Source organism: Budorcas taxicolor, chromosome 1, assembly GCF_023091745.1.
Source record: "Budorcas taxicolor isolate Tak-1 chromosome 1, Takin1.1, whole genome shotgun sequence".
Lineage (NCBI taxonomy): Eukaryota > Metazoa > Chordata > Mammalia > Artiodactyla > Bovidae > Budorcas > Budorcas taxicolor.
This window is the reverse complement of record NC_068910.1, coordinates 114,948,843-114,968,328: the sequence shown is the minus strand read 5'-3', so window position 1 is coordinate 114,968,328 and position 19,486 is coordinate 114,948,843. Positions and strand designations below refer to the sequence as shown.

At 36.9% G+C, this 19,486-nt stretch overlaps 1 protein-coding gene across 1 annotated transcript in view; it reads right to left on the bottom strand.

Annotated features, from left to right (window-relative positions):
* Positions 1-4,241: 4,241 nt before the first annotated feature.
* The window catches only part of ALCAM (activated leukocyte cell adhesion molecule), a 224,855-nt gene continuing 209,610 nt past the window's right edge, over positions 4,242-19,486 (bottom strand). Inside the window, exon 15 of the mRNA XM_052642302.1 lies at positions 4,242-4,329. Coding sequence (XP_052498262.1) covers positions 4,242-4,329 — 88 coding nt within the window. The remainder of the gene's footprint in view (positions 4,330-19,486) is intronic.

Genomic DNA, 19,486 nt, shown 5'->3' with positions numbered 1-19,486 from the left:
TGGGACACCCACAGTAAGCATGATCCCATTGTTGAAAATGGAGACACACATTATAGAAATCACCACTTGTGAAATGGAGGACTAGCTGAAGTGGCCCACCTAACATAATAGGAAGGCAGAGACAATTTTATTTTGCTGCGTTACCTCTCCAGGGAGATGGGGACTCACAATGAGTTTTCAACTCTATAATAAAGACAACTACTTTCTATGCATCAACATCCTACTTTAGACAAGAGGCAGACCAGCTGTGAGAGACGTGAAGACATATTTCAGTTTTATTATTTTAGGTATAGATGGGTATGTTAATCCATTTCCAAATACAATTCCTGTAATCACAGATAGGGAGTGAACCTTGAACTGGCAAAACCTGTCTCCTGTTGTCAAAGAGGTAAGTTGGAAAGATGGAACCTCAAAGTTGAGAATTGGTGTATCATCTTTCTTCCAAGCCTTGCTGTGCTGATGGCTGCCGGCACACACACAAGCTTTCCTTTTTATCCAGGCACTGATCCACTGATAACAATGTTGTCTCTTTCTTCCCTTTGGCAAACTTTCTGCTTTCAGTCCATAGCTCAGAGTTTCCCATGTTCTGCTCTCTAGGTTCTGACAGCTGTTTTCAGACTTAACCATAGAAGCCAAGAAATAATTGTAGTATAAAACTCTCTTTCTATTGTCACATTGCTTCTTTCTGCCAATATATCTCAGGAGTTAAACTTTGAACCTTTGATCTCTCACACCAAAAGAAAAAAAATATTTATATGAAAGTAATTTAATTTTAGTGTTCATGGTTTATTATGGAAAGGAGGTGTTTAAAATTTTTAGAATTTTTTTTAACAAAATTCTAAGATAAAAGAAAAAAAGAAATCACAGTATTTACAGAGATAACAGAATGGCATAGCCATGCAGAACAAATAACTTTGGTTTTTCCCCTTTCACTTTGGTTTAAATATTGACCAAGATTCAATTTTTGTCCTGCCAAATAAAACTTCAATAAATCAATGTTTAGAGACAAAAATAACATTTTCTTTTTTCCCATCATATTTTATACAGCATTGAGTCTAATAGGATATTTTATGTATTTAATTCATACCAATACACTATAGGAAGCTTTTATTAAACTGAGTCACTATTGCTCAGACAGCAAACGGTTTACAAATGTACAACAATGTGTATTTCTAAATAATGCAAAAGTGGCAATGTATTTATTCCTAATCTTCTTCTGACTTTAACCTTTATTTTTCATTGCATTCCTAATTAATTATTCCATCAATCTAAAAAACAAACACCAGTTTTCCTTTCCTCCCAAAGAACACAGTTCTATACCTGGAAATCTGATGTTCATTTTTTTTTGATAAAGTTATATAAATACTGGGACAAAAATGGCCATACCATGTTCTCCCAGAAACCAGGCTTCTACTTGAAAGAGCAAAGTTTAAAAGTCTAGTCACAAGTAGCTATTGGCCCATATCCAGTCTACCTCAAAAAGTTTTCATTTAATACTACCACCCTATAGAGTTCCTCCAGCATAAAACATGTTTATAAAGTTACAAATTTGAATGTAACTAAAGATACATAGACATTTTATTATTACACTTTAACATACTGCTTGATAAATTATGTACCAGTTAAAAACACTAAATGATCTCAAGGTGCATTCAATATCTGTAGCGTAGTTAACAAAAACACACGAAAAAAATATATATTCTATATTCTGTGGAAAATAACACAGCTTTGATAATGATCACTGTTAAAAATCTCCAGTTCTGACTGATATCTTTTTTTAAAGGAAATAGGTACAATTTTAAGGCAGTGGATAACCCAAAGGATTTAACTCCAATTTTCAATTCCAGTGATTTACATTGTAACCTATGAAAATGGGAATGTTAGCCATGAGTTTTCCAAACTGTCTCATACATTGACTTTTTTTTTGTTTGACAGAAAATAATTTACTAGCAGGTGTCTCTAAAGGTAAATGCTACCCAAGTTCTGTGTGATTTTTTTTTTTTTTTTTCAGAACAAGAAAAAGCGTCAGTTTGGGAGTACTATTTATTATTATGTGTGTGTCCATATGTGTGTGTGATTGCTTCTGAGAGTCAGCTGGCGGCACATTCACAGAAATAGTTCATCTGGTGCTTATCAACCTAACTCTCTGCCTCCTCCTCCCTAGTGATAAAAATCAGTTTTTGATTAGGGCAATGTGTGTCCCCAATCTTCACAAGCTTCCACCTTTGGGATTTAGGTGCTTGTGAGAAAGATTGGGGCACTACTGATAGCAATCAGAATCAGAAAGGTACCTGCTCAGATCATTCATATAAACAATTGAAATAAAAACATCACATTATACATCAGATTAACAGCAACTCCCAGAACAAAGCTTACAGTGTATAAAAATAGCTACGTAAAAAATTTACATAAAAGGCAAGCCAAAAAGAAATTCTCAGTGCAGACATTTACAGAAAAAAATCAAACCAACACAACATATGACCTATCATCATGGCTGCCAAAATTTGTTATTGTTTGTCATTTCATTTCATTGTTTTACTTGAGATAATTCTCTGAAATCCCGTGACAGCTTGGTAGAATGAACTGCTTAATACTTGAACCATGAATTGCTATCAGTGTCTTTGTATATGTCTTAAATACAATCCACGTTCATGCTTCAATTGTTCTATATAGTTTTTTTCTGAAATTATTAAAAAAAAACACAATTCAGGTAAGTTACCATAGCAATCACTTTTCACAATCAGTATATACTTTATACTAAATGTGATATTTCACAAGAACTTTTTATAAAACTCTATCATCCCTGAACCTAGCTGTAATCCCAGGTATTGTTGCAGCTCTTCAACCAATAATTTTTTTTGAATTGTTGAAAGTCTTTATTTTGGGGAATCTTGCTTAATTCTTATGAAAATTATAAGGTTTTCCAGGAAAATATCTCATTCTGTTTCTCTTCAGGTTAAAAAAAATCTCATTTATCCCTTCAAATCACACCCCATTTTGTAGGCTTTGTATTTAAGCTCAATTTTCCTTTGAGAATTTATCTGATTTTGAAGAAAACAGAAGGCAAACTCTATGTTTATAAAGGATTGAGGAATGAATCCTAGAGAAGCAGAAATAAAAATCAGGTGGGAATGCTGTATGCTTGGCCTCCAGTGGAAGGCAGGATGGGGAAGGAATTCAGTTTTTACTCCTTTCACCTTATTATTTTGAAATTCTGGTTTTCAGATTTTAAAAATGTCTTATTTCAGTCATTTTATTTTTTCTTTCCTGTGTGCATCCTTCTAATTTCAATTCCTTCTCTTGTTCTCATCTCCTTTATAGGATAAACTTAGGTGACCTACTCAAACTGTTTACCTTGTGGTTTACTTACAATCAACCAAATTTCACTGTGGTTGTTGGGGACTTTTACATATATGAATAAAGTACGGTAACACTTATTCTCAAGGACATAAAAAATAATTTGTCCAAATGACTTCTCTGTTGGACTGGCTTGAGAGAACATAAATAAAAATAAAATGTTCAACCTGCAAGTGGCAATACCATGGAAACATACCTCCTGGAGACTGTCTTTAAAATCATATTCATATAGCTATTATATATAGATATATGCAATATATATGTATATATATAATATCAATATGTGCATTATACACAAATATATATGCATATATAGATACATACATATAATATATATACTATTTGGAAAAGTTGTGTGTACACACATACAAATTTGTTAGTCTTTTCATTAGAATGATTTGAGAAATGGCTGTATAAATACACTGATACTTCTAAGTATATTAAACCCTTGGATTAAAATTTTTATATTTTAAAATTGTTCTCATAATTGCTTTTTAAAGTAAAACATGAGAATGGCTCTTACCTAACCAAAACATCAATTTATAAAATTAAGCTTTTGGCACTCAGTAAAATTTTTGGCATTAGACTGAAAATGCTCATTGAATGTTAAAAATCTCTAAATTGAGTTCAACTATCCTGAGGATAATGATTTTCTTGAGGACGGGGAGTCCTTTGAAATTTCGTTCTTCTGAGAATACCTTTCTGAGTAACCAAAGTTTTCTTTGGAAAAAATCTCTTCCTGTTTTTAAAGCTGCAATTATAATGCATGTTAATGTCAAGGCCTTCCCTTTCATCACTAGAATGTTTCATATTTTCCTGGGGATTATTTTTGTAAACCTCACACAGCCTTACCCACCTGGATGACAAGTGGAATAGTTTCTCTCTTAGGCTTCTGTTTTGTGATTGTTTTCTTCTAACTTTTTGTTTTCTTCCATATTACCAAGGTCCTTGTTTACATGTTTTGATGCAGTCCTACAAGAGAATTAAATACACATTATCACATTGACAAACATATTTAACTTTTCTTAAAAACTGGTTTAAAACTCAACATTCAAAATACAAAGATCACAGCATTCAGGCACATCACTTCATAACAAATAGATGGGGAAACAGTGGAAACAGTGACAGACTTTATTTTCTTGGGCTCCAAAATCACTGTGGACAGTGACTGCCGCCATAAAATTAAAAGATGCTAGCTCCTTGAAGGAAAAGCTATGACAAACCTAGACAGCGTATTAAAAAGCAGACACCTTACTTTGCTGACAGAGGTCCATGTAGTCAAAGCTATGGCTTTTTGAGTAGTCATGTATGGACATGAGAGTTGGACCATAAAGAAGGCTGAGCACCAAAGAACTGATGCTTTCAAACTGCGGTGTTGGAGAAGACTCTTGAGAGTCCCTTGGACTCTAAAGAGATCAAATGAGTCAATCCTACAGGAAAACAGTCCTGAATATTCATTGGAAGGACTGAGACTGAAGTTGAAGCTCTAATACTTTGGCCACCTGATGTGAAGAGCCAACAGATTGGAAAAGATCTTGAAGCTGAGAAATATTGAAGGCAGGAGGAGATGGGGACAACAGAGGACAAGATGGTTGGATGGCATCACTAACTCAATGGACATGAGTTTAGGCAAGCTCTGGGAGTTGGTGAAGAATAGGGAAGCCTGTCCCGTGCAGACCATGGGGTTGCAGAGTCAGACACGACTGAGTAACTGAACGACATTTTCAATATTAGAGTTCACATTAATGTATCTTTGAAAAGCAAATGTTTTTACATCAAATACACATATGACCTTAGGATGTACAATTCCACATCTGTGAGCCTTGACTGGTAATAGAACACATTCCACTGAAACTACCTTGGACCTAGGGTTGCATTAAATATATGCTAAAAGAAATAGAAGTCATCAGGGAAACCACAGTGATGGTATTTCAAATTATTGTTGCTATATAATTCCTAGTAATTGTTATTGTTGTCCAGTTGCTAAGTCATGTCTAACTCTTTGCAATTCCATAGACTGCAGAACGTCAGGCTTCCCTGTCCTTCACTTTCTCCTGGAGTTTGCTCAAACTCATGCCTATTGAGTCAGTGATTCCTAATAATACTTACACTTTTAAAAATTATATAACACCCGATGTGTTTCTTGATTGAGGAAGCTGGGGTAGAAAATGCCATTTTTCCCTAAAAGTGAAAAATTTTAGGGAATTTGCTATGCTTTAAATAATTCTGTAACTCATTTGCTAAGAATCACAACTTAATAGTGTTAATAGTGTTTAAGAGTGTATGCTTTATGTCCAAGTGAGAAAAAGACATATGGCTCATTCATATTGGGACATTCATTATATTTAGCTTAAATTTAATTTGTGATTTAAAAAATTTTAATTTAGCTTAAACTACAGTCTTCTAAATTGTTCATAAGCAGAAGATCAGCCTTAAATCCTGCCAACATGACTGAGTCCTATAATATGTGACAAGATAGATATGAATTTACATATATAATATAAAGGTATATATACCATTATATGTATACATATATATATAATGTAGATGGATATATATCCAGTATTCTTGCCTGGAGAATCCTGTGGACAGAGGAGCCTGGTGGTCTGCTGTCCATATGGACACACAGTTGGGTATGACTGAAGCGACTTAGCATGCATGCATGCACTGGAGAAGGAAATGGCAACCCACTCCAGTATTCTTGCCTGGAGAATCCCAGGGACAGAGGAGCCTGGTGGGCTGCTGTCTATGGGGTTGCATAGAGTCGGACACAACTGAAGCGACTTAGCAGCAACAGCAAACATATCACAGATTTTTTGTTTGGAAAAGGTGAGTTTTCATTCTAATCCCAAAGAAAGGCAATGCCAAACAATGCTCAAACTACCGCACAATTGCACTCATCTCACACACTAGTAAAGTAATGCTCAAAATTCTCCAAGCCAGGCTTCAGCAATATGTGAACCATGAACTTCCAGATGTTCAAGCTGGTTTCAGAAAAGGCAGAGGCACCAGAGATCAAATTGCCAACATCTGCTGGATCATCAAAAAAAGCAAGAGAGTTCCAGAAAAACATCTATTTCTGCTTTATTGACTGCCAAAGCCTTTGACTGTGTGGATCACAATAAACTGTGGAAAATTCTGAGAGAAATGGGAATACCAGACCACCTGACCTGCCTCTTGAGAAACCTATATGCAGGTCAGGAAGCAACAGTTAGAACAGGACATGGAACAATAGACAGGTTCCAAATAGGAAAAGGAGTACGTCAAGGCTGTATGTTGTCACCCTGCTTATTTAACTTCTATGCAGAGTACATCATGAGAAACGCTAGGCTGGAAGAAGCACAAGCTGGAATCAAGATTGCTGGGAGAAATATCAATAACCTCAGATATGCAGATGACACCACCCTTATGGCAGAAAGTGAAGAGGAACTAAAAAGCCCCTTGATGAAAATGAAAGAGGAGAGTGAAAAAGTTGGCTTAAAACTCAACATTCAGAAAACAATCATGGCGTCTGGTCCCATCACTTCATGGGAAATAGATGAGGAAACAGTGGAAACAGTGTCAGACTTCATTTTTTTGGGCTCCAAAATCACTGAAGATGGTGATTGCAGCCATGAAATTAAAAGACGCTTACTCCTTGGAAGGAAAGTTATGACAAACCAGGACAGCATATTGAAAAGCAGAGACATTACTTTGCCAACAAAGGTTCGTCTAGTCAAGGCTATGGTTTTTCCAGTGGTCATGTATGAATGCGAGAGTTGGCCTGTGAAGAAAGCTGAGTGCCAAAGAATTGATGCTTTTAAACTGTGGTGTTGGAGAAGACTCTTGAGAGTCCCTTGGATTGCAAGGAGATCCAACCAGTCCATTCTAAAGGAGATCAGTCCTGGGTGTTGTTTGGAAGGACTGATGCTAAAGCTGAAACTCCAGTACTTTGGCCACCTGATGTGAAGAGTTGACTCATTGGAAAAGACTCTGATGCTGGGAGGGATTGGGGGCAGGAGGAAAAGGGGACGACAGAGGATAAGATGGCTGGATCGCATCACCGACTCGATGTACATGAGTCTGGGTGAACTCCGGGAGTTGGTGATGGACAGGGAGGCCTGGTGTGCTGCAATTCATGGAGTCGCAAAGAGTTGGGACACAACTGAATGACTGAACTGAACTCTCTTTTTCTAATTAGTCACTTTGTGTGTGTGTGCTCAGTCACATCTGACTCTTTGCAACCCCACGAACTATATCTCACCAGGGTCCTTTGTCTATAGGGTTTTCCCAGCAGGCATACTGGAGTGGGTTGCCACTTCCTTTTCCATGGGATCTTCCTGACCAAGGCATCGAACCCATATCTCCTGCATTGGCAGGTGGACTCTTTACCATTGAACCACCTGGGAAGCTTAATTAGTTACTTAACTAGTAACAAATAAAATCTTAGTAACCTCAATAGTGGAGTTTTCCAGGTGACTATGTGGTGATGGACAGGGATGCCTGGCATGCTGCAGTCCGTGGGGTCGCAAAGAGTCAGATACAACTGAGAGATTGAACTGAACTGAAGTGGTAAAAAATTCACTTGCCAATGCAGGAGACCCAGGAAATGTGGGTTTGATCCCTGAGTCAGAAGATCCCCTGGAGGAGGAAGTGGCAACCCACTCTAGTATTCTTGCCTGGAAAATCCCATGGACAAAGGAGCCTGGCGAGCTATAGTCCATAGGGTCCCAAAGGGTTGGATGTGACTGAGCAAATGAGCACACACACATGCTACTTCAATAAAATCCATCGAAGATAATGTACCCATCAAAAGTGTACAATGAATGTTCAAAAGTGGATGCACGAATGTAACTGGTAACTGGCAACTAGCTCAAGAAACAGAATGGCTGCAGATGCAGAAGTCCCCCGTTATACTCCCTTCCAGTCACTGCTACCTCCCCAAATGTTATCACAATCCAGATTTCTCACAGAATGGTTTTATCTGTTTTTATAATTTGTTATAAATGGAATCGTACCACATGTATTCATTTCTATCTGCCTTTTATTTAAATTCAACTTTATGTTTGTGATATTCACATATAATGTTGCAAGTGGTTGTAGGTTGTTTATTCTCATTACTGTATAGGTTGTTATTGGGCTGATCTATTTCATTGATGATGGACATTCTTGCTCTTTATTCTTTCTGGGATTTCACTTATGTTGATACATAAGTTAGACCTTTATGTATGTCCCACGTGTCTTTTATTCTCTTAAGCATCCTATCTATTCTTTGCCTCTCTGTGCCTCAACCTCTATGTGTTCTATTGATCTGTATTCTAGTTTGCTTCTCTTGTGTTCTGCTGTGGCCAATCTACTTCTACACTTATCTACCAGAGACATATTTTTAATAACCCAAACCCTAACCCTAACCTATTTTTATATATTTTCAGACCGATTTTAGTATATATTTTAGTATTATATAATGTAATATGGTGGCTTAGACAGTGGCTCAGATGGCAAAGAGTCTGACTACAATACAGGAGAATTATATCATATTTAATATTATATTAAAAATATTTTAAAGTTCATTTGAATTTTTGACTCCATCTCCTTTGGCCATCTTTTCTTTCACTTTCAATATATTATTTATAGTTTTATTAATATCCTTGTCTGTTAACTACAATACCCAAATAATGCACAGATCTGCTTGTCTGCTTTTCCTCTTGATTATTGATAATATTTTCTTGACTCTTTGTACATCTAGTCCTTTTTATTTTGCATGACACCATATACAAAATAACAGAAGAGACTATACACAATGTTATTTTCCATCACATAAGGTACCCCCTTTACTTTGTTAAGCAGAAAGGTGAGCAGATAGGATGACTTCAATTCGGTCAGGGTTTGAGCTAGGTTGAAGCTCAGTTGCAGTTTTAGTAAGATTCAGTCGACATCTGGTTTGTCCCTACCCCTAAGTCATGGCCTTCTCAAGCTTCTGATTGAGATTCTGACATGTCTCGCTTTCTCCAGACCTTAAACATAGAGAGAGCTAGCTCTTCCCATCAGAGACTCTCCACCCCAGTCTGCAGGCATCTGTCCTGTAACATTTCAAATGTGGTCAATCTCTTTAGTCTCCTTGACTTGAATGTAAACTCTTTGATAGTAAGGACCATGTTTTATTTATACCTTCTTGTCTGAATAAGGTAGGCACCCAAAAGATATTTCTTTTACTGAATTGAACTAACTGGCCTTATTACACTTCATATGTATTTCCTTTTACTGTTACTTATGATATTAGTGTTCACCAATATCAAGTCTAAACTAATGAGCCTCTTGACAAGGGTGAAAAAGAGAGTGAAAAAGCTGGCTTAAAACTCACTATTCAAAAAATTAGGATCATGCACCTGGTCCCATCACTGCATGGCATATAGATGGAAAAAAAGTGGAGGCAGTGACAGATTTTCTTTTTTGGGGCTCCAAAATCATTGCAGACAGTGACTGCAGCCATGAAATTAAAAGATGCTTGCTCCTTGAAGGAAAATTATGACAAACCTAGATAGTGCATTAAAAAGCAGAGAAGTCACTTTGCTGACAAAGGTACATTAAAGTCACAGCTGTGGTTTTCCAGGAGTCATGTATGGAAGTGAGAGTTGGACTATAAAGAAGGCTGAGCACCGAAGAACTGATGCTTTCAAACTGTGGTGCCGGAGAAGACTCTTGAGAGTCCCTTGGACTGCAAGGAGATCAACCAGTCAATCCTAAAGGAAATCAACACTGAATATTCACTGCAAGGACTGATGCTGAAGCTGAAGCTCCAATACTTTGGCCACCTGATGCAAAGAGCCAATTTATTGAAAAAAACCATGATGATGAGAAAGATTGAAGGCAGGAGGAGAAGGGGACGAAAGAGGATGAGATGTTTGGATGGCATCATCAACACAATGGACATGAGTTTGAGCAAACTCTGGGAGATAGTGAAGGACAAGAAAGTCTGGCATGCTGTAGTCCACAGGGTCTCAAAGAGTCAAACATAACTTAGTGACTGAACAACAACAATATAAAGTCAACACACACTCAGCAGCTTTTTTACAGATAGGTAAAATAGAGAGAATACTTTTGATAGCAATCAGCATAGTGATTGCCTAAGGGAAAAAGGATGACAGGGCTGGATAGGAAGGAATTCCAAAGGGGTGATGGGGTGCTCTATATCATGATTGGAATAATGGCTACAATGGGGTATACATTTATCAAAACATATTTTACCTTAATATAAAAATATTATATAGAGAAAAACTAAAGCATTATACTCATGGCCAAGAGTTGCAAGAATCAGGCAAAAAGTACAATAAGAAACTGAATACCATTTCCACTTCCAGTTCTACTTACCTTCTAGGTGGATTTAGTATTTGTGTAGGGATGAAGGGTAATTTCTGTGATTTCAAAAAATTCTATCAAATAGAAGGGGGTCTTGAGAGGAAGGGAGTGACTAAAATTCTAAGGAAGTTGTGGTTTTCAGGGCAAAACATAATATTTTTCAGCATATTGGTCAGGTAAAATCAAGCTAAGAATCACTGCTTACAGTTTAGTATTATGAAAAAGAGTTTGTTAAGAGTAATATGAAACATATTTTTAGAATATGTTTGTAGAAGAGTTGAGCAAATTCAAACTGATTATTTTTAAAATTAAAAAAAGGAAAAAAGTTTCCCATGTTTTCTTAATCCCACTCCAAAAAAATAACTGCTAAAACTCTTATTATGCCTCAGTATGTCCCAGGCCCTGTTCTAAATGCTTTACAGATATTAAATTATTTTAGCTTTAGGATACCTCTGTTTTACATTGAAGTACACTAATAAACTTGCTTGTGGTTACACAGCTAGCAAACAGCAAAGCCAGGATTCAAACTCCAGTAGTCTGGCTCCAGTATCTACGGGCCAAGTTACACAGTTATACATATATGCTGAGTGTTAACCACTGTGAAATGTATTAAATAGAAATAAAATAGTGTTGCTGCTGGGGGAGGGAGGTATTCACTGAGTGCACATATGTAAGATTTACTTGAAGTTTTTATGAATTTCTCCATTTTTGTTACTGAGAGTCTGCTCTCTCTAACTGGGAAAAAACTCTAGAACTTACTCTGATTACTTTTGGGCTCAGTTTTGAGATCGATGTGGTAAAAATAAATATAATTTTATGGATGTGTCATTAATTTATGGAAATTATAGAGGTTTGAAAGCATTACAGAGGTTAGAAATCTATCTACTACTGGAAGAGAACAAAACTTTATTTAAACCATTCTTTTGAGCAATATTTTCAGTCAATATTTTTTTCTAAGTTGATTGATTTAAGGAAGGAGGTTAAGGCATTTATAAAGAATGAGCATTTCGGTTAAAATACAAATTAATACAGTTACTTGTCTGAAGAGTTATGTATCAGTCAGCTTTCCTATAATTTTAAAATGAGATACAATTTAAGTAATAGAATAACAAATTAATACTGGAAGAAGCTCTGGAGGTGGCCCTCTAATCAGTAAAGTGGAGAGAAGAGTCTTAACTCTAGGGTTAGTAAACCTGGGTTCTCATCCTCATGGGCCAAATCTGAGCTGTGAGTCCTTAGACAAGTCCCTCCTCTTAAGATGTTTTCTCTTCTGTAAATGGGGGACAGTAGGGTCTGCTCCCAGGGCTGGTGTGAGAATAAATGTAGAGTATATGTGAAAGTCCCCAGGAAGTGACAGGGACTCACAAAACTATGGTGAGTCCTAGGCTGTTGCCCAGCCACGTAGCTTCTGAGTGGCCAGAGAGTTCAATCCTCAGTCTCAACTACTCTTCTGTGTTATTTCTGTAAGTGCAGTGCTGTTAAGCATTCAAGTTGCTTTTAAGTAACATTTTAGAAGATTCTTCAACTTTTTTTGTGAGATTTTCCCCAGTACTATAAATTTGTTTCCAGGTCTCCTTGAAAGGAGGTAGGGAACTAAATCTAGCAGTGTCTTCTAAATATGCCTTTGCTTTAGAGTTACTAAGAGATGGGATAGAGATGTTACTAATGCTACAGTGGAAATCACACTGCAGCATATAAATGTATCAAATCAACACGTGGTACACTTTAAATTTATTCAATGTTATACATCAACTATAGTTCAACTAACATAGATTTAAAAGGGGATAAAGGAGGTAGGAAAAGTGAAGGGGGTAGGAATGGCAGACATAGCCAATATATCATAATCTTGGAATGTGGTGTCATTTGAAAGGATACATAAAGTGCTGAAACAGAGTTGCACATTTGGAAAATAAAACATGTACAATAAAGCCATGTATAATAACTCATACATGAAAGAGTTCATAGGACTTTAGGTTTTCCAAATGTAGGCATATGTATAACAGAATTTGAAAACTGAGAGGCAACATGAGGAATTATTAATACTTCCCAGTTTAAAAGGGCATTTTCTATGATTTCTACTTTATAGCTTGCCTGGAACACAGCACAGAAGGGCACCAGGATCACAGGTATTTACAACTGGGACCCTGGCAGTGTGGAATTGCCACTCTCAGCAAACCTGCCATTGATACCTGTGCAGGTAATCAGGGTCATAATCATGAGAACAGTTTTTTTTCTCTATTCCTTGGTCACAGCTCTCAGCAAAGTAAGCTTCCCCTGGGCTAACCTTAATAACGAGTTAGAGAAGGAGAGGAGGTTTCTAAGCCCCATATCTCAGAAGGACATTTGTCAGCAGTTTTGGGGTTTGAGGAAGGAAAGAAAGAAAAATGAATAGTTGGACTTAAAAGTTTTGATTTGATATCCTTAGCATTTCTGCAAATGACTCTCCAAAGAAACTCTCTACCAAAACAGGAAATCCTAATATCCGCAGTGAAAAATAGAAGATAGCCTTTCATTTGGGCAATAGCAAATATGGGAACCACCATTATGTTAGTGGATCAGTGGATCAAAATAAATGTAACAACAGTGAGTGTGCATGAAAGCAGGATGCCACTGGCATGTATTCAGCATCATGGTTCAAAGCATTTCCTTTAGGTGGGTGATTTAGGCATTTCCTTTAGGTGGATAATTTAGGTGTTTCCTTTAGGTGGGCAATGTGGTAACAGTATGGGCAGAAGCAGAAACGAGGAATAGGACTTCCCTTTACCTTTGAAACAATGATTAAAAAAAACACATGAAATTAAACAAATTAAGTGAAATGCTAAAAGACGCTTACTCCCTGGAAGGAAAGTTATGACCAACCTAGACAGCATATTAAAAAGCAAAGACATTACTTTGCCAACAAGGTCCGTCTAGTCAAGGCTATGGTTTTTCCAGTGGTCATGTATGGATGTGAGAGTTGGACTATAAAGAAAGCTGAGCACCGAAAAATTGATGCTTTTGAACTGTGGTGTTGGAGAAGGTTCTTGAGAGTCCCTTGGACTGCAAGGAGATCCAACCATTCCGTCCTAAAGGAGATCTGTCCTGGGTGTTCATTGGAAGGACTGATGTTGAAGATGAAACTCCAATACTTTGGCCACCTCATGCAAAGAGCTGACTCATTTGAAAAGACCCTAATGCTGGAAAAGATTGAGGGCAGGAGGAGAAGGGGACGACAGAGGATGAGATGGCTGGATGGCATCACCGACTCGATGGATATGGGTTTGGGTGGACTCCGAGAGTTGGTGATGGACAGGGAGGCCTGGCGTGCTGTGGTTCATGGGGTCACAAAGAGTCGGACACGACTGAGTGACTGAATTGAACTGAACTGAAGTGAAATGCATCTATATAGACAGGCTTCCCTGGTGGCTCAGTGGTAAAGAATTCACCTGCCAATGCAGGAGATGCAGTTCTGATCCCTGGGTTAGAAAGATCCCCTGGAGAAGGAAATGGCAACTCATTCCAGTATTCTTGCTTGGGAAAGCCCAGGGACAGAGGAGCTTGGTGGGCTACAGTCCATAGGGTTGCAAAGAGACAGACAGGACTGAGGGACTAAGCACACAAGGAGAGATAAAAATGGAAATTTTGATGCTATCTCTTTCCGCTGGAAATGTTTCAGTTGACGTGTAGTAGGAGACAGCAGGACCATGGACAGTTCTGCCCTTTTGAGGGCCATCATCTTGTGACTGACTGAATGGGGACTCCAGCATTCCCACATTATCTTATTTTCTCTTTAGTCTCTTCTATTATTTATGCTTTGATAGAATAATGGGGCATTGTCTTTTCTTCCTCTTTTGACTGCCTGCCAGGCTATGGGGTAGTGAAGGAAAAAGAAACCAAAGCTTGGATTAGCTTGACGTCTAATATAAGGCAAGAGGCCACATCAGCTCAGCACTTGAAAACACATCCGCCAACCCCTAGCACTACATAGAATGTCAGCAGGCAATTAAAGTCAGAGATGAAGTTTTAATTCCAAAGAAGTCCTTGTGAGGCAGCAAAATATATTTGAAAGTTTATATGGGATATGGAATAAGATACCACATGCATTAACTTGGGCAGGTAATATTCACTGAGCCTTAGAGACTATGAAATATGTTTAATTAAACTTACCTCATTAAATTTTGAGGATTTCAGTTATGTAGTAATACACTAGAAAAGTCACTCAAAATGTGCCATAAATGGTCCTTCAGCCCTGTATTTTCAAGTCATTCAGCGGGGAGTCAATCTTTCCTTATGGGAACATTGATTTTAGAGAGAATATTGATTGAAAATAGAATTCAGTTAAAATTAAATTTCTTGAAAGATCCTCTTCCATACACTAAGAGATACTAATGAGGAGAGTTTTAGAAAGGCATATAACCATATTTCTTAGAGTTTTGAGGTTAAAGACTAGTCTTCTTTAGTCTTTTGCCAATTTATGACTGTCTGGTTTTTTTTCCCTAAGACAGTAGGAGAATAGTGAAGCATTATATAAGGCAGAACTGACAAAGGATATTTGTGAATTTTAGACTTCCATATTGTCCTCATATTGTAAAAAGACTTCATGAAAATAGTCATGAGTTCCACAGTTGCAAAAGATAACTCTTGGTAAATTTCCAAGATCCATATAACATGTATTTTGAGATTATAAATGTTTGGTTGTTGCTTACTTTCAGTTTAGTGATAAGAAGTATGGTGGCTAAGGGTCTCTTAAATGTAACCAATCAGGAAATTATGGTTTTAACATACTTCTGAGTAAGCTTGTGGCTACATCATGCTGCCTTACATTTTTTCATTTATCTCTGACTCTTTCAATTTTTCAGTAGTTCTTGTACTATTAAAAATGTAGGAGAGAATTTAAAACTCAAAAAGTAACATTTAACTTACTCCAGATATTAAAAACAATGTTCACAGAACATGATGGAGTGAAATGGAGTAAATAATTTTAAAAGTCATTGAATTATCTCTAGGTCTAGGTCTTTATGTTTCCATGTTTCCTATTAAACATGGCTCACATGGTAAAGAATCTGCCTGCAGTGTAGGAGACTGGAGTTTGATCCCTGGGTCAGGGAGATCCCTTCGAGAAGGGAATGACTACTCACTCCAGTATTCTTGCCTGGAGAATTCCATGGACAGAGAAGCCTGATGGGCTACAGTTCATGGGGTTGCAAAGAGTTGGACATGACTGAATGACCAATATTTTCACTTTTTTCAACTGTTAAACAACTAGATATAAACTGGGTTTAGTCAGTTAATATCTTTTGCCTGTAAATGACAGTTAATACCCTGCATCCATAGGAAATGATGAGTCATCCAGTCTCACTATCAAAATATCTCAATAAAAAATTTCCAGTGAGAAGTTATATGAATCAAAACATTAGAGGAAGCACGAGTCCTTATTCTGCAATAAACATACCATATCACAACGTCAAGCACAACTGCTAAACATTTCCTGCTGCAGTTTTCCCTATTTAAAATAGATATAAAAATATGTATCTCACATGAATGGAATGGGGAGTTCCTGGTTTTTGCTTAGTCACTAGGTATGTTGTACTCAAATTCTACTTGGGCATAAAAGATTGTTTCTCTCATTTGTCTCTCCACTGATGTTAAATTGCCAATGCAAAGAACTAATTTAATTGTTGTTACAAGTTGTTTGCAATAATGTGTGACTCACTAAGATTGTTGACGGTATCATTTCACAGGAGGGTAAACACAGGGGTATATTTCTTTAGGTATCTGAGAAAAAAGTCTGAACCATATTTTTATTATTAAATTCTCTCATATCCATATAAAATGATGATGAATTAAGCTAAACATAGAACTGAAACTCATATTGATTTGTAAATGTGAAGTTACCTAGAAGAAAAGGAAGAAAGGGAGTATAGTGGACCCAAAAATAGATTTAAGAATTCTTAACCTGAAAGCTCTTATTATGAATCTGCACTTACTCTGGGCATAAATATTAACAATAACTCATACAGCAAAAATGCTTGCTTATCTCAGAGGGCAGTAAAAAGAACAGCTAGTCAGGAATGTGAAGCACTTTCTAGGAGAAGGAAATGGCACCCACTCCAATATTCTTGCCTGGAAAATCCCAAGGATAGCGGAGCCTGGCAGGCTACAGCCCATGGGGTCGCAAAGAGTTGGACACGACTGAGTGAGCACAAATGTGAAGTACCTAGCAAATCTGAAGAGTTCTGCAAAGTCTTAATAAAAACACTTTGATGCTTGGGGTAAAAGTTGCAATTTATTATTTTGATTACCAATAATACTGACTCTAGCAAAGTTGGTGCACTTTTCAATTAATAATAGTTATTTAGACAAATGTTCAAGTCAGATGGTAAAATAAGTACTTAATTAAATGAAGTACTTCAAAAGAAATGCATGTAGTCTTAGTCCTTAAACTAAAGAACTATGAAGCTAAATGTCCAGCATTTATTTACCCATGATTTTAATTCTGGGTTACCATATGGTAATATCCAATGATGTAACTTAAAACACAACAACCTCCCTGTCCTCCATACACAATATTTTTTTCTATGCATAGAAAGACAAAGAGTATATGATGAAATATTGGCAATCAGAGTAGGATGATTAAGGACACTGGAGAGCACCATGAATTTCACATTCATTTGATCATAATGTACAAGACTGTTGTTTATTTTTCAGTGTAATTTCAGGATACAGAGAAATTTTATTTTTATTCTTTAAGAAGTAAAATTAATTTGAAGTGCCCTAAATAAAAATTACTTTCAGAAGCCCTAAATAAATAAAACCAAAATACTTTAGAGGCCAAGTTGTTAGATTTGTGAGCACCTCATTGTAGATTATAAAGGAAGGATAAGATTTTGATAGTCGGGAAACTTAGACACATAGAAGGAGAATTTCTAATAAGATAGATACTGCCTTTGGGAAACTGCATTTCCTTTCTTCTACATGGTACAGACAGTCTTCTAAACTTTCCACAGAAACCATGGGTACAAAGCAACAATGAAGAGCTTGTAGGTAAAATGTTCACTGAGAAAAAACCCCACATTTGTTATCAAGTGATAGTGTGGACTGTTCAAGACTGAGGACTGAAGTGCCACGACTAGCAGTGGCTCTGCCCTAGTGGGAGAGTGGACATGCATATCAACTACAGTATACAATAGGAATGTGTTTCTGCCTCTCCGAAGAGAGAAAAAGTAAGGCATAATGAGAAAAAATAAGACTTAGGAATTAAACACAGAGATTCTAAAACACTACTGCCTTAAATAAAATATAATTCTGTCCCTAACAAGTGTATGATCTTAAGCAAGCCTTATAACCACTCTCTGGCTTAGTTTTTTTCCAAAGTGAAATATGTATAATAAGATTATCTACTTCAAAGATGGACTGTGAGAACAAGGCAGAACTCAATCCATACTCATATTATGTGAGTTTAAAAATGGGGATCAGGATTGGAACTCATGTACACCCGTGGTGGATTCATGTCAATGTATGGCAAAACCAATACAGTATTGTAAAGTAAAATAAAGTAAAGATAAAAATTAAAAAAATAAAAATAAAAATACTAAGGCACTACGTTCCTTTGATGGCAGATCCGTTCAAATATTACTTCACTGAAATTTGTATCTGTAAAGAGTAGAATCATGGATCTGATTCAGTCTGTTTTTTCTTTTGATTTTAAGTTAACTCAACCTGAGTTGTTGATAGGGGTTATATCAAAACATCAAGAAAATACAAAATAAAGTCCAAAGTTGCCGCAAGCTACACACATTCCCTTGTAAAATTCAATTTCCTCATTTATAAGATACAGGGGTTTGAAACTCATGATTGAAACCAAAGGTATGCCACAGAATCACTAATGGAATTTTTATAAAATGCAATGCAAGAACCCCATCTCTGCCCAATTACATCTGAATCTAGGGTCAGAGCTGGGGCAATGAGGAGTACAAGGTACATGTGTATGTTAAGAATCTTCACTGTTAAGGGTGAAAGAAGGAGTAAAAAAGTGTGCTTAAAACTCAACATTCAGAAAACTAAGATCATGGCCTCTGGTCCCATCACCCCATGGCAAATAGAAGGGGGAAAAGTGGAAACAGTGACAGATTTTATTTTCCTGGATTCCAAAATCACTATGAATGGTGACTGCAACCATGAAATTAAAAGATGATGGATCCTTGGAAGCAAAGCTATGACAAAACTACACAGCATATTAAAAAGCAGAGATATCACTTTGCCAACAAAGGTCTGTATAGTCAAAGCCATGGCTTTTCCAATAGTCATGTACAGATGGGAGAGTTGGATCATAAAGAAGGTTGAGTGCTGAAGAACTGATGCTTTTGAACTATGGTGTTGGAGAAGACTCTTGAGAGTCCCTTGGACTGCAAGGAGATTAAACTGGTCAATCCTAAAGGACATCAACCCTGAACATTCACTGAAAGGACTGATGCTGAAGCTAAAGCTCCAACAGGGCCACCTGATGCAAAGAGCCAACTCACTGGAAAAGAACCTGATGCTTGGAAAGATTAAGGGCAGGAGAAGCATGACAGAGGATGAGATGATTGAATGGCATTGCTGACTCAATGGGCCTGAGTTTGAGCAAACTCCAGGAGACAGTGAAGGACAGGGAAGCCTAGCATGCTGTGGTCCATGTGGTCCAAACAGTTGGACACATTGGTGACTGAACAACAACTGTTTATTGGATTTTCAGTATAAAACACTATTAGATGATTTGTGAGGTTGACTCTATATGGATTATTGTATCATTCTAATAATCTTTAATCTAAACACC